Raw genomic sequence first — 17,085 nt, forward strand, 5'->3', positions numbered from 1 at the left:
GAGGAGATGAGATAATTAGAATATGCCCCGAGTGTCGATCGACGGGCTAGAGTGACGGACTCCTTTTTAGTGAACCAACGGTTGACCCGATATCTACAACAGGCAATATGGATTACTTATTCAGAGAGGAGAACATAGCCAGCAGTTTTGATGTATTGCTTGTTTTGTCCAGATATTTGTAGTTTATTATCTAGAATTGGCATGTTTTACTGTATTGATTTATGGATCATTGTTTTATGTATCCTTCTCTTACTCGACTTGATTGGATTTACTCAGATCGTTACGAATTTATCATTAGATGAATTTCATCTTTGATTGATTGCTGTGGCATCGACATTTGAGTCAATTGATAATATAAGAAATGGTGGATATAGATATTTGCAGAAAATTAAGATACTGAGGCTATGGACATGACATTAAAAAGGTATATTTTAGAATCATTGACTACCTACTAAGAATTTAGTTCTGCTTCATTAATCTACTATATGAATCTCTATTTTTCCGTGATTTCTGGCTTATTAACAGTAGGTTACAATTGTTACTACACTTAAAGACACTATGGATTATTATGTTGAAATATTGGCTAATATGAAGATTCTCGACTGTTGTTATTATCCACTGTTTTTTTGCACGTATGGACTGCTGCAGTTAAGATTCATAATTGTTAGAGTCATAACGATTGAGACTTTATTCGTACAGTTTTATCCTCGTTTGATTTCATTGAATAAATAAGAACCTGTAAGATTTATGATCTATAGAACCCGGCAAATGGATGTTTGTATAGCCTAGATTCGATTTGATGGAAAGATATTCGCTGACTCATGTGTACACGCTGATTTCTTCGTAGATTTGGAACATGAATTATATATTGAGTGATTTGATTTATTCGGTATTCGGCCTGCCGTTGCAATTGACTGGCTATTATTGACTATTGATTTTCTGCGTATTGCAAACTACGAAATTCATATAGATGACGCATTGATTTATATTGGAAAGTGTTGATAATTTGACTGACCATGCATATTGAGATTAGGAGCATATCGCCAGTGCTTTGATATTCATAGTTGTAAGGGTCTTTGGTGACCTGACTAAGGGTTACTGCTAGTTAGCTCATTAATATATGTGGTTAAATATTATCGAGGTGGACAGAGCCTACTCCACGCTTGATAGCTTTCTTCCACGGGTTAGCTGTCTTTATTTTGTAAGCCATTTGGGTAGACTTCTGTTTTGTAAGCCATATTGCTAATTGTTATGACACTTTATGAAACCGCTATCATGCTGAGATGTGGATAATCACTCAATTGTATTGATATGTGAAAATTATAGTATTCGCTCATGCTGTTTTTTTCTCTGTATGTAATTAAATCTCTGGCTTCTGGAATGACACATGTAATGGATTAGGAAACGAACAAGCACTGATAGAAGCTATATCAAAAAAAAAAAAAAAAGCAAATTTTGATACGATCAGTAAGAATCTTTTCACGCTATCCACTGAGATCTTGGGGTACATGGGGTCGCCATGAGCATGGTTATCAATTGAGTACAACAAGTACAACACTGACATTGACTAAGCTGCACAGGAGGAAGTAGGATGCCAATAGGAAAGCGCAAAGAAGGTGTAGTTCACCGAAACCACCAGCTCCAGAAGGAGGGTAGAGTCGGAACCTCAAGTACACGCTGGTACATTATAACTTCACTTCTTAACTATAATAAGAAAGAGGCAGTAGAAAATTCAGGAATAACTCTAATTAACTATAAAATAGGTTATTAATGTTGTATTGCAACTTTTCAATTATGTAACTATTTCTCAGATTATGTAAATCATATTCTTTCATAATGGGTTCAAAAATTTGTTATATATTTTGGTTAACTAAATTAATTCTTCCTCTATTATAAAGGACTATTATTATCTAACTCGAACCAGAAGAAGCAAAAAAACATTTATTTTTAAGATAATATGAAAAAATAATTTCATTTCAATTAAATTTAATATTTTTGTTAAATCTAACACTGCTATCAGCTTACGAATACTCAACACAAAGGCACAAATGTATATGGAAGTAGCAATTCCTTAGATGAATATAAAACCAAGAAGAATGATTAATGAAAATAGTGGAATATAGTCACTCTTATCGGTGAGAAGTTTTCTTAATTTCCGATTGATTTGGATTCTCGATAGTCAAGTATCATCATAATGAACTATTCAGATGTTGTTTTGAAATAGTTGGGGACTAGGAAGATCAAGATATCCTTTTATCGTGGACGAGCATCAGTGGTGGTGAAACCAAAAAATAATGAAAGGGTTATATTCGGCGTGTTTGTGCTTTGATCCTTTGAGCACGTGGGTTGGAATACACATCTACAACAAACGAATTGGCGCACATTGGTATCAATCAGATTTAAAGATCTATATAAAATGTTTGTTACACATGTTTCTGTAAGATTAGGATATTAGATGATTCATTGGATTTTTTACAATCCGCGAACACAACTGGTGCATATATACAACTCCAGAATTTAAGATTATCTAGATGTCGGATTTTATGGTCCTACACAAAAGACTTATCCTGGCAGGTCGCCTACGGATGTCACATTACTGAAATAGAATAGCTATAATTCACAAGTTAAGTTATGTATTTTTAAGGCTATCATATTATGTATACAAGTACTTTTTTTAATGTCACATTTTAGTAACTTCACAACTTAATAATTTATTTTATTATAAGACTTCTTTTTTTCCTTCGTTCCTAACTTTTTTTATTAGTCAATTTTTTCATTCTTATAAAATATTTAATTTCTAATGGCAACTTTAACTTGCATTTGCGTAAATAATATCATATTTATATTTACTTGTACTACCTTGTTAGACGCCCTTTCTCCGATAGAACTTAGTCTAAATCCAAAGTTTAATACTTACTAGCATGTAATGTCATCGTCAAATTTCTAGGTCCATACTTTCATTAAAACGCTCTCAACAATTAAGAAAAGCACATTCCTTCATATTATATTTCCCATATAAATTATTTTTACATAATCCATTTAGTTTAACATATAATTTAAAAAAAAAATGAGTTGTGGTTGTCTCTTTAATGAGAGAGAATAATAACGTTACATCACTTTTTTATAATGGATTATATTTATTTAAACTTTTAATTTAAATTGTTATAATCGACCGTTAAAATTATATATAAAATTTTTCATAATAAAATTTTATTTTAAATTATTGGTCTTGAGGATATATATAATTAAAACATAAATTCCATATAATAATAATTATTTATTAATTATTAAATACATAGAGAGTGTGGGAGATAGAGGCAAATGAGGTAGGAATTTTTAATAATTGGGTTTACAGAGAGTAAACCTGATGTAGAGATTACATCAGGTAACCAAAATAAAAAAATAAAGTGCCATTAAGAATACCAGATTAGACACTTACTTTTTTCGTTTAAAGGGCTGAGTGCTTTTGTTTAACAGGTAAAAATGTGAATTTGATTTATATTGGGGTTACCTAATGTATCTTTACATTCAGGTTTACCTAATGCCCAATAAAAAATTAATCTAAGATGGTATAACAGGTACAAAGAGTTTCGTGATAATTTCATTTTTAAATAAAAGTTATTTTAATTCTTAATTTTAAACATTTTTCATAATTTTAAATTTTTTTTAATTTTACTTATAAAATTTATTTTTAAACTTACTTTAATCTTATTTTTAAATACAACAATATAAACACATTTTATTTAATTATTATAAATAAATTTTATTTAAAATTAATTAAAATACTTTAATGACTAACTAATAAAAAGTCTATTTATATTTAATAATTATATAATTTAATAAATTTAATAGTTAATTACAAAATTAAATAGGATTACTCATATATAATATAAATAATTAAATAGGTAACATATTTAAGTATTAAATTAAATACTTTAGTAATGTATTTTAATATTATTTAAAATTAAGTTATAAATAAATAAAGTAAATATAAATTATATATCAATTAAACTATATTAAATTTAAAATATTATTAATTATGTTAAAATTAATTTTATTATGCAATTTATATTTAAATGTTACGTTAATTATTTTTTTTAAAAAAATATAAAACGATATTTCAAATTATATTCTTTTTATAAATGAATTACATTTTCATATATTTACATTATTTAATAATTGATTTTATTTTTTACTAGACTAATTTTACTATATATTATTTAAAATATAACTAATTATATATATAATATATATATATATAAATTATATATATATGAAATATTATTTTTTATTTATTTAAAATTTATTTATAATATTAACTTTACTTGTAATAGCATTTTTATAATTTCAAGCAATTTTTATAAATTTATATTATTTTTATAATATTAACTTTTACTAATAACACATAGTTTTAGTAATTATATTTTTTTATACTAATTAAAATATAATTTTTATATTTTTAAGTTATTGGTAACGATGAAATTTATCCTTAAATATAATTTTTTTTATATTACATGCCCTAAACATTTTATATTAAATATTGCCTTAACTATTTATGAAGAAAACACAATGTAGGTTGGCATTTTCTGAAAAAACGCAGAGGTCCCTTGCGTTTTGTATTGAAAACGCAAAGCTTGATTTCATTTTCTTCAGAAAATATAATCATCCTTTGCGTTTTCTTCATAAAACGTCATCCCTGTTCACTTGTATGCTCCCTTTTAATTTTTTTTATCTGCTCCTACTCCTAATACTTTAGCCAAATCTGCTCCTAAAAATTTCGCCTAGGAGGAGGGTGTAGCAGATGAAGGCATAAAGGATTTAACTTATGTTATAATTATAATGTAATTATAAACGAGCAAGTTTACAACACATCAAAGAAAAATTATAATGAAAGAAAATCACCAAAATTTTAATCTACATAAAATTTTCATCAAACAAAACATCAAAATTTTCAAAACCGTCATATTCGGATTAATTTGAGTCAATCTAACAATTATAATGGTAATAATAATAATAATAATAATAATAATAATAATAATAATAATAATAATAATAATAATAATAATAATAATAATAATAATAATAATAATAATAATAATAATAATAATAATAATAATAATAATAATAATAATAATAATAATAAAGATAATCTATTGCTTGTTTATTAGTTACATCTATACTCAACTTGATGCCAAAGTCATTTTATCCTCTTCCGGGTGAAGTTTATTCATCATTAAACACTTCAGCCACAACTTTTTAGTCAATTCATTATTGGCATAAGCAATCTGAAAAAGAAGAATAATAATATTCATGTAAAATTAATTAAATATGCGATTGATGTAATTAAATAAAGTGATAAAGAATCCACATGACATATCTCTTTAATTTTGGGCTTTAGCCCACGATGAGGTCTTGTGGGCTATGGTAAGTGCACATGAGCATTATTACTCGGCTGTCTATTAAACAGGCTAAAAGTAAATTAAATAAAATAAGACAAATTAGGACTGTACAATAATGGTTCCAATATGTATAAAGAAAATCAAATTGAAAGAATGTGTTGAGGAAAAAGTGCATTAAAATAAAATTTTATAAGAAAAGATAATAAACAACAACAACATCAAACATTTATCCCATTACATGGGATCGGCTACAAGAATTATTTTTCTTCATTGTGTCATGTTAAAAGTCAAATTCTGATTTAAATATAATAAAGAAGGTTATTTCTAATATTTTCTAACCAAGTCTTTTTAGGTCTACCTCTACATTTCTTAACATATATCAAATCTAATACATCTACTCTCCTAACAGGGTCATCAAAAGGCCATCGTTTTACATGACCAAACCATCTAAGGCGACTCTCTCTATTCTTATCTATCACTAGAGCTACTCCAATCTTTTCATGGATATGCTCGTTTCATATCCTGTCTCTAAGAGTAAATCCACACATCCACCTGAGCATCCTCATGTCAGCAACACTTAACTTAATATTATGCTTATCTTTTAATGGCCAACATTTTGCGCCATAAAACATTGCATGCCTCACCACCATTTTATAAAATTTTCCCTTAAGTTTGAGTGGTAGTTTTCTATCACACAATAAACCAGAAGCCTTCCTCCACTTCAATCATCCAACTTAAATTATACTAATAATATTCCCATCTATTTCACCATCACTCTAAATAATAGATTCAAGCTATCTAAAATGAGTACACTTATAATGACTTGATCGATCAAAGTCAAAAACCACCCACAAAATCTATTACTACTAAAATTTCACTCATGTATTCAGTTTTAAATCTATTCAAACGAAAACCTTTAGACTCTAAGGTTGACCTCCATAATTCGAGTTTACCTTCAACTCCCTCTCTAATCTTATCAACAAGAAGAAAATCATTAGAAAAAAAAATACACGATGGCACATCCTCTGGCAAATGTCTAGTAAGAACATCCATTACTAAAGCAAAAAAAAAAAAAAAAAAGAGCTTAAGGTTAATCCTTGATGTAATCCAAAATGAAAAGATAATAAAATCAAAATTATTAAAAAAACTTATGGATGGGGCAATTAATGGATTAATCAAAAACTTATTAAAAAAAATTTATTAAAAAAAAAAAGCATAAACAATAGTTTAAGTAGCATGAAGAAATAAAATGATCGATTAATGAGACTGAAATTAGACTGTTAGGATGAGGCAAATGATGCGACTTCTATTTCCACAAGAACATCGAAAATTATCATAAAAACCACCAGCAGACAGAAGAATGTTAAGAAATATTTAGCAGTAAAGTACAAAATGCTCATCAAGAATTAAAACTATTGATAATTAAAATAGAGTATGAACAACAAAATTCAATAGCAGATGAAGACAAAGCAGTTAAACAGTCAGACTGGAGCTCCCAGCAATTTGAGAAAATTGTACCTTGCTCAAGAAGATAGAAACTGGATTCCCAGGTGAAGGAGGATTCTGAATCAATAAATTTATAAAAGGCCCAGCTTTCCTGTAAGCAGACTCATCAGATGACGACAAGATTTCAACATGCTTGAGGCCGAGCTGTCTTCTTATCAAGTCCAAGTTTTCTCGAAGAACCTCGATCTCATCGAAAGGCAGCTTCAGATCAAGTGCATGAACACCGACATGCAATGCATCGTCCATCTTAAACTTAATAAAAGACATACAAAGTTTCTGTATCTGTTTCAAGCTCATATCATTCCCAATAGAGCTTTCTTTCAGTTCTTCCAATATTTCCTTTTCAGATTTAAAAGAACCGCTTTGTCTGTCAAATTTCCTTTGAAGTACCATTAAACATTCTTCTTTCCGGCCATCGTATTTCTCATTAACATAAATAAGACAACCAGTAAGCATATTATCTTCTGAATTTAAATTAGCAATCTTCTTACTCTTCTTTGAACTTGAGAGTTGTTTCTGAAGCAGCTTTCTCATTAAAATAATTGAATCCTGCAAATACTTGTTAGCTCGCTGAAGAGTGAGATCAGGAGAAGCTGCAGAAGGCCAACCGGCATTTACCACAAAACCATCCTTCTTCAAAAGGAATTTCCAAACAAACTCTGCATAGTGCGGGCAGATAGGAGCAATAAGTCTTGTTTGAGCATCCATAAACCGTCGCAATAATTCGCGATTCATGCCCATTGACCCACAAGAAATCCGGTACTCATCTCTAGCAGCCTGAAGGTCATAAAAACCTGTTTTTAGAGCATTTCTGAACATATAGTCATTATAGTTTTGTTCAGTCAAATGCACAGCAATGTTTATTTCATTGTCAAATGCATGATCAGCATAGGTAGATGGTGGCCCAGCACGCAGAGATGAATCTGCAGCCAAGACTTCCTCTATCCAAGAAATCTCTTTGGTCAGCCTCAATATTGCAGCATTTGCAGTTTCGAAAACAAAGTTTGCATCATCCATAGCATCCCCAGCATCTGCAAGTGAGAATCTAGTAGCATCAGTAGAAAATTCCTCAATTGCCTGTCGAAGAGTTCTAAAATTTCTGGTGGACTTGGACATCTTCTCTGAATTGAGCATGATATGTCCGTTGCAGCGGAACCCACGTGGCCAGTAATGACTAGGTACAAGAGCTGTGTGGTTATAGATGCAAAATGTAAGGTGATTCTGGATTAAATCTTTGCAAGATACACGAAGATCGAAAGGGTACCAATATTCAAACTCTTGCTTCATTTGGTTAAGGATAGATGAAGGAATATCCGATGTGGGTGACTGCCCGCCGACAAAGATATAATCCCAAACTTCATCAGTCATTTGTTCAGGTGTAATTGATGAGGAAACTGAACCATACATATTACCATCTTGTAGAAGGTGAGCAATAGTGTAATATGCCATGTAAAAAGTTGAATCAGACAATGATTCCACAAGGAACTGCTCATCCCATGGAAGCCGAGTGCCAAGTCCAAATGACCTTGAACAAGCCCATTGATTCAACCAGCTCAGTGTATGCTCAAAACCATGACGGGTTTCCTCAGAGTAGAGCTTCATATTTGATAAACAATCTTTTGCCTTCTTTTTCCACTCCTCCTCGCCATATTTTATGTACCACTGATCCGTTAAAGCCACCACACATTCATCATCTGATCTTGACATGACTTTTTTTTCAGGCTCGCTATATATAACTGCTTGTCCAGTCTCAAGAAGTAAAATTTTTATTAATGGCTTGGCTTCCTAAACCTTCATCCCTTCGAACTCACCCACAAGCATTCTTCCATCAGTGAAACCCTTCAAATATGTCAATCTTTTAGCCTCAACAAGCTTCTCTTTGTCATTTTGGCTCTTTATTTTCAAATCATGGCATACCTTCTCTGCAAATTTATCACCAAAGTCTAGGATGTTAATAATAGGAATAATATCAAACAGCAAAACCCCTCATCCTTAACTCCAAAATTTGATCTTAATCCTTCTTTTGATTTCAAATCTTTCAATGCCATGTAGTCATCTGGTGAGTCACTGGGCACACTAGTCACAATTCCCGTACCCTTATCTGTTAAGATTATAAGCATGTGAAGAGCGTATATTACTGGATTGAAAGAAAGTGGGGACTTTAGTCGCAAACCAATAAGATCCAGACCAGACAACTAGAGCAAGCACGTTGCCTTCTCCGGAACTCTAGATACCTTCTGATATGCAAGGTTAAGTGCAGACCTTTGTGTAAGAATGAAAACATCAGTCTCATTAATTTCGAAAGCTCCATACTTGCCCTCAGGAAGTACCCAACAGTTTGTTTGCCCATACATTGTTTCAGGCCGTAATGTTGCTGCCGCCAGGAAGATGTTTCGGCCTTCCAACATTTTGAACTTCGATGGAAATGGAGGGATGACCTCCATTTTAATCAGAACATAGTCTTGTGGCTGAACACCTTCACCTGAAGCTCGGTCATGATCAGCACATGGCTGACCATCCAATGGAGAGTAGATAGTGTACCTCATATCCTTCATAATCTTACCCATGCCCTTAAGCTTTCTCATCTGCCACTTAACAAAAGAATCATAAAAAGGATTCATATCAGTGGTAATGAAACTGCGCCGCCAGTCACAACCAAGGCCGAAAGACTTGAGATCTTCTTTTGCCAAAGGAGGGAAATAATTAAGCCATCGATTTGGATCTTTGAATTCAGCAATTTTTTGGTCTGGAAGTCCAAAGCTCCTCATAATCTCCCACTGAAACTTCTCCCTTCCAAATTTTGCAGTAGCTTTTGACCGTTTGCTCTTGAACTTATCAGGGGCTACTAAATTTCCCTCTTCAATTTTTCTCTCTTCAATCTCATCTGTAAAATCCTCCTCTGAAGGAAATAAAGGTGGGTTTCCATACCGTTCCATCTCTCTTGCGAGCTTATCAGCTGATGCCTTGATGGGCATACCTGTGCAATGGAATGCAAAAGGAAGGAGAACATTTTGACCACAAAGCCGATGGTAGGCCGCAGCAAACTCAAGCTTTGATAGAGAGAAGGCATGGCCCAGATGCAAAATCCCGTTCATATAAGGGTAAGGGAAATTTCCAAAGAACTTCTCACCTGGATCAGGTGGCGTGCTTCTGGAAGTAGCCTCAAAAATCTTTTCTTCTTCCCAAAGCTTTTGGATCTGTGACTGTATCTTGAGCAATTGATCTCTCCTAGCAAAGCTTCTTTCTGCCTCAATGTTTACTGCCATTGTCCTACAGAAACCAGTAAGGAAACATCAATAATGTCTAATACCTTCGATCCAAACAAAATTCTGTTTTGCAGTCCGAATTAGTTCCGTTCAGGAAATCAAGGTTAGAAGAAGCATAAACAAGTACTAAAATAAAGTAAGAAAGTAACAAATAAATTTAAATGCCTTATTATCTTGGTTAAAAAGACCGATAGGTTACTAAGTTCAGTATCAAAGTTCTCATAATTTTCTAATACTTGCAAATCATGACACATGGAAGGATGGAGCGATCAGGCAACGAGATAAAGTGGGGCTTAGAGGGAACGTAGGATTTGAATAATTGGATTATTTTGCAATAAAAAAAGAAAGTAGGCTACCATATAGAGAGCAGAGAAGCTTCAATTGGGGAAGGAGAGTGGATCAATTTTTCATTTTTTTGTTTTTAAAGAGAGATATTTTGCTAGGAGTTTGCTTGTGAGAGAATTAAAAAGCAGATGATAATGAACACATGCAGGAATTACAGAAGAAAGAGAATATAGGGCATGGAGCGCAGGCAGGCTTGACATGAATTCCAATAGGAATGATAAGAAGGCATACGCCTCATAAAAATACTTAAGGCGTAAGCCTCGAGGCGTTTTACACCAAAATTGCGCTGAGGTGGGACCCATATTTAGACAATGTCTTATTGTTGATGCATTTATTATAGATGTCTTTACACTTCAATTGAGCTTATTATATATTTTTCACATTTTTCTGTTTTTAATCAAGAAAGTAATAAATACTCTTTTCAATATAACAGTTTTCTCACACTATAGATATATTTCCTTTATATTTTTATTTAACTTTTATGAGACAACCTACGCAATCATTAATCTCCAAAATTTCCCTCAAATTGAAATAACCTCTCTTCTTCCATGATCTTAGAAAACATAAATATAATCATATGATTAATAAACTATGACATTTCTTCAAGGATTAGCACATACCATGTTCAGGCATTAATTAGTTATAAATACAAGAGAATTTGAAATTTATCCATCAACTTACCACTCCTCCTTTAAACTCTACACATCATTTATCATTTTGTTATTTCCTATTATTTGTTATTAAAGTTGAACTATTGAATGCATGCTGAAAAGTTGGATGAATGAATTTTGAGGGTTAAGTTTTGGATCAAATATGTTTGATATAAGATTGACATGGTTCCAACTGACCTATAGAAGTCTAGAATTAGTATTTAGTCCTGTCTATTTCAAGTTGAATGAAACCATTTCCTACTCGTATTGCTTCAACTCTCTATTTCTACAACTCATTAACCTTCACCTGAATTATATAATATCTTGAACTACCATGATACCTTTTTGACATTTATATTAAATTTGCATCGACACTTGGTGCTTATACTTTATATGATAAAGAAATATTATGTTCTAATGATATGCCACAAATAGTGTCTTTCTTGCATAGGATAGTTTTCTCTTATATTGTTGAAATTTTAATAAATTATTCATGATTTTTAAATTTTTACACTACTTTAAAAATAGTGGGTGATCGTTATATGCTACATTCTATGAATTCATGAAACCTCTTTACTATGAAGCACTATTTTCTATTGGTAAATATGGGCTAAGTAGTTCTTCAAAATACATTTTCATATTTCAACATTTCCACTTATTAGAATGGAAGCATTTTTTTAAAATTATGCAATATGAGGCTCGCTTCAGCGCAATTCTAAATAAAAACTTCTCAAGGTATAAGCCTCGATTTTTTTTAATGAGGCTTACGCCTCATCTTAGCTCACGACCGCCTTGAGGAGCATCTCACCTCGCTAGTATGAGGCGTATGCCTCAATCTATTTATGTATTTTTTATTTAAAACTTATCTAAATCCTATACAATAGCTCCAAAAAAAATCATGCCTTCTTGCAGCCCTAAGCCACAACAACTTCCTCTCAACTTCCTCAACCTCTAGCCCACCTCCTTCGGCGTAGCCACCACCATCGTAGCCACTACAAGGGATTACTTGAAAGCCACATGCCACCATCATCTACTCTAAAAATTTTGTAATATTATTCTTATCTTTATGTTGATGAAAAACATTTATGAAAGATGAAGATAATTGAAATAATTCAATAAGAAAACTGAGATGTATTGAACCCTATAGAATGAGGCAAATGAGAAACCAATTTGTTATGACAACGACTCAAATAAAAATCGCCTTAATAATAATAGAACAGATGATTTGTGAGTCATTGAGTTGTAAATTATTTTTTAAGGAATTAAACGTAAGATGCGTAGGCAACTGAGAAAGAAAAAATTTAGAGATGTACTTAAATGTTATATGATACTTTTATGTAATTCATATATTTTATGTTGTTTTATTCTAGTAATATTTGAATTTCAATTCTAATTTACATCTTATGCAATTTTTGTTTCATATGTACATAAATTTGTTACTTCATAGTTCAATAGAAATTTAATGTGGTCCTTTAACATATTATTTGGATATTATATAAAAAATATTTTTAACTTTTATTTTAACTTTACACAATTTTTAGATTTTGAGGCTTATGCCTCAAAACGCTTTGAGGCTTACTCCTCGTCTCATAAATGAAAAATGCCTTAATACTCAATTGTGCAGTTTAAACCTTGAATGGAAGTGCTATGTTTGGCTCCTAATTAGTGATTAGCTAAAAAATTTTGTGTCAAATTAGAACCAATATATTAATTAATATAATAGATCATATTCAATTTAAATTGGCAATTAATTATTAAATTATGCAGTAGTTAATGATCAAGAAAATGCATTAGCCTAATTAGTCTTAGAATGATTAAGTTAAAGATTTACAAGACTAATTAAGAATAAATTATTTGATTAGGTTAATTAACCATTAAGTATGTTAAATAGACATAAAATAACTACTAAAATTAAAAAGATATTGTGATTCATATTTTAAATTAGTATGATTAATAAACCTATTTAAATTTTGGTTGAGTAAAACAATCTATTCAAATAGTTGCCTAACAAGCAATTGAAAATGCAAATACATAGGAGTTATTAAATGTCATTATTAGATAAAAAAAGTTTAACCATGATAAGAAACATTAAATTAGGACATTTAAAGATTAATTATTGCAATAATAAATTATTTGAATTAGTTATAGATTAATTAATTAGAATTTTAGCATAATTAATAATGTGTTAATTAAGAATAAAAATACTAAATTAATTTTACACGAATATTATAATAACATTTGTTAGGATCATTCAACAAACTTATATCAATGTCACAATAGCATTTATAATACAGTTTCACCTCTTGCAATAATTTAGACAACAATTTTAATGAGGGCTTCAGCATATAGCCATCAACTTTAAGTGATAGCAAAACACAACACAACAAAGCATACTATAAATTAGCAAATGAACAGCATAACTCAAAATAAAACAGCAAAAAGAATAAAGCCTTAATGAAAATACTACAAATTAAAGGCACTTGACAACAAATGACAATTAAAGACAACAATGGGGCTATTCAGCAATAAGGCTGTTTAGCTATAAATATGATTTAACTCATGTAGGATTTAAAAAAGTCCTATAAATACAGATTTAGTAAATATTACAAAGATCAAAGCTTGATAAATGTTTGGCATGTAAATATTGCTTAATCATGATAAATTATTTAACTATCTATTTCATTATTTAAGATTTGTATGAGGAGAAATCATTTAACCCATTATAAAATTGTAGGATTTAATAAATTTTAAATTTAACTAACAACTATCTGAAATGGGATTTAACAAAATAAAATAATTTAAAGTCCCCAAAGTTTTGTTTGGCATTATTTAAGCTAAATCTTGTCTGATCTAGGATAGGAAGTAACTCCTATTAGTGATAAAAGGAGTAGGCATATCAAAGATTCCTTTTTCAATGGATCTACCCCATTTCAAATCAAGATCTGGAATCAATCAGATAAGATCAGCACACTAGTTATAGACATTGTCGGCCCCACTTTGACACACAATCTTATGCAACTAGGGTTTTCTAATCAATTTACCAGGCAACCACATGCTATTGCTTATGGATTGATGCAGTCAATATATCCTACTTTATATTTTTCTTTTGTGACTTCTCATTTTCCTTGTTGTTTGCTGAATTTCCCTACTATTTACTGAAAATTCCTGCTGTTCTAAAAATTCCTATTGTCTTCTCGTATTCTTACTATTGTTTAGTCTTCCCAAAGTTGTTGTTTGATCTTCCCCTATTGGTTGTTGGTTTTCCCCATACTGGACATCGGTTTTCCCTCCTGGCTCTTCGTTTTCCCTTATTCACCCTTTAGTTTCCTTATTGTTTTTTCTGATGGATGCTCGTTTTCCCTTCTGTGGCTGCTTGGTTTCCCCATTTGTTGAAACCTATGTTGGATGCTTTATTTCCTTATTAATTGGACTTATCAGAATGATTTTTGTGACTAATTTGGAAGGCTTCTATTGGCTATTTGGGTGGAAAATTTAAGTTAACATTTAATATTATTTTCCCTTCTTTTTCTATATAAGGTAGTTGATTTCTTTATAAAAAAGATGTAGAGATTTGTGATGAATTGTTGGAATGTGAAACCTATGGGTTTTTAGCTTGCGAGCTAAGCCTCTACCTTACTTCTTCTATTTTGTATCGGTCTTCTATCTACTTCTTCTCTCCACGGTTCTCATTCCACTTGTTCTTCTCAAAATTTTTACAAGTTGTAAGGTGTCGTTACGTCGTGTTTTATTTAAATTGTTTGTTGTTGTTGTCCTTTTTATTTGAAATTGTAAGATGTGTCTTTATTTTTAATAGCATTATTATGTTTATAATAAGAAAGACTTGAGTTTGCCGTACTTGTGTTTTTATTTGCATCAATTTGATATCAAAGCTTTAGATTGTCATGTGAGTTTTCCTTCCTCTTTAAGAATCAAAAATAAAAATAAAACTAAACAAATCAATCAACAAGCCAAAGTTCCAATTCAAGAGCAAGATCTTCAATCAGAAATAGCGCATTCCGAATATCATGGAAGTTCTAAGGCATTCTCATTAGTGAATAAGATTCTTCTACAAAGGGAGAATTGATGTAGTCAAGATATCCTACTTTATATTTTTCTTGTGTAACTTCTCATTTCCTTACTGTTTGCTGGATTTCCATACTATTTGCTGAAAATACCTGTTGTTTTCTAAAAATTCCTATTGTCTTCTCGTATTTATGCTGTTGTTTGGTCTTCCCAAAGTGGTTGTTTGATCTTCCCATGTTGGTTGTTGGTCTTCCCCATGCTAGCTTCAATTTTCCCTCCTGGCTCTTCGTTTTCCCCTATACCCCCTTCGGTTTCCTTGCTGATTTTTCTGATGGTTGCTTGTTTTCCCTCCTGTGGCTGCTCGGTTTCCCCGTTTGTCGAAACCTATATTGGATGCTTTATTTCTTAAATAATTGGACTGATTTGAAAGAGTTTTGTGGCTAATTTTGAAGGCTTCTATTGGTTGTTTGGGTGACAAATTTAACTGGACATTTAATATCCTTTTCCCTCCTTTTTCTATATAAGGTGGCTGATTTCTTTATGAAAAAGATGGAGAGATTTGTGATGAATTGTTAGAATGCGAAACTTGCGAGCTTTTAGCTTATGAGCTAACCTCTCTACCTTACTTCTTCTATTTCGTCTTGGTCTTCTATCTACTTCTTCTCTCCACGGTTTCCATTCCAATTATACATTTCTTCTAAAAAATTTTATAAGTTGTAAGGTGTTGTTGCGTCGTATTTTATTTAAATTGTTTGTCATTTTTGTCACTTTTATTTGATGTTGTAAGGTGTGTCTTTATTTATAATAGTATTGTTATGTTTATGATAAGGAATAATTGAGTTTGCAATGCTTGTGTTTTTATTTGCATCATGGATGAAGAAGACCATTCCAGGGGCACAGTCTCCATTGGACCCTCAGCCAACACAATAACTGGGAGTGAAAAGGAGAAAGAGGAAGAAGTGTAAAGTGGAAGGAGTACACTACCTACATATGCAACCCACCCTATACCCATTGTTGGAACTTTGACTCCCACGGCAAAGGTCAAGGCTTGCCCAGGTAAGTGCATGAGTTTGTGAATAAATTCACTAAATTTTCACAATATTAAACTACCTACAAGCCTATTTCATATGACTCTATACTTCACCTACAATAACGCTAGAAGTATGTCATTCCTACACAATCTTTGGCAGACGACCAACCAGGAACCAAGAACTAATTTAAAGGGGAAATTTTTTTGGTGTGGTATGGAATCTGATTGGTTCAATTAATCGGGTATTACTGTTAACTCAATACTTCAATTTTGTCAATCGGGCTTGCCGGTGGTTAAGTGGGGCCTCCCCTTTTCATGCAATCGCAAAGCGCTGTAGTGATGCAGCGCTACAATTTCTAGTTGGTTGGAAATAGAGAACAAAGCACTACGACACTGCAATTTGGGCTAGAGACAAAGAGTGAAGGGTAGCAGCACTCTAAACCTGGCGTTGAGAGTCAAGATGGGAATTTTTCTTTCTAGTTTTTCATACTTAACTTTAAGGGTTGCATCCTTCGGTATTTTTTAAGTATGCATCTATATCTATTCTAAAAACGAATGAAAAGTGAAGTGAAGAGAGACAACGAACAATTTCTCATGAATACCTTTTTTTATTGATGTTTTATTTTCATTGCATGGTTTACTTCCCCAACAACTTTTTAGGAAAATAACTTAGACACAATTAAAAATCATGGATAAATTGATGTAGCGAGAGAGATCCTGATGTACGCCGAGCTAAGCTCAACCACGGTCGTAGGAAATCGAGATTTTACCTTGAGAGAGGGAAACCAGACGAAAGAGCCGAGCAACTGAGTCTGCTGTGAGCTCTTCTTGGACGATTTGAAAATTGAGAACAGGGAGAACGGGTA

General features: G+C 31.7%; 1 protein-coding gene across 1 annotated transcript; it reads right to left on the reverse strand.

The window, feature by feature from the left end:
• Window positions 1-6,798: 6,798 nt before the first annotated feature.
• LOC110106850 (leucine--tRNA ligase, cytoplasmic-like) lies at window positions 6,799-10,176 on the reverse strand. The gene is given in 2 exon segments (XM_020836904.2): window positions 6,799-8,885; window positions 8,888-10,176. Coding segments are annotated over 2 exon segments (3,297 nt in total). The 5' UTR covers window positions 10,172-10,176; the 3' UTR covers window positions 6,799-6,872.
• Between the last annotated feature and the right edge of the window lie 6,909 nt (window positions 10,177-17,085).

Source organism: Dendrobium catenatum, unplaced genomic scaffold (genome assembly GCF_001605985.2).
Source record: "Dendrobium catenatum unplaced genomic scaffold, ASM160598v2 fragScaff_scaffold_1425, whole genome shotgun sequence".
Lineage (NCBI taxonomy): Eukaryota > Viridiplantae > Streptophyta > Magnoliopsida > Asparagales > Orchidaceae > Dendrobium > Dendrobium catenatum.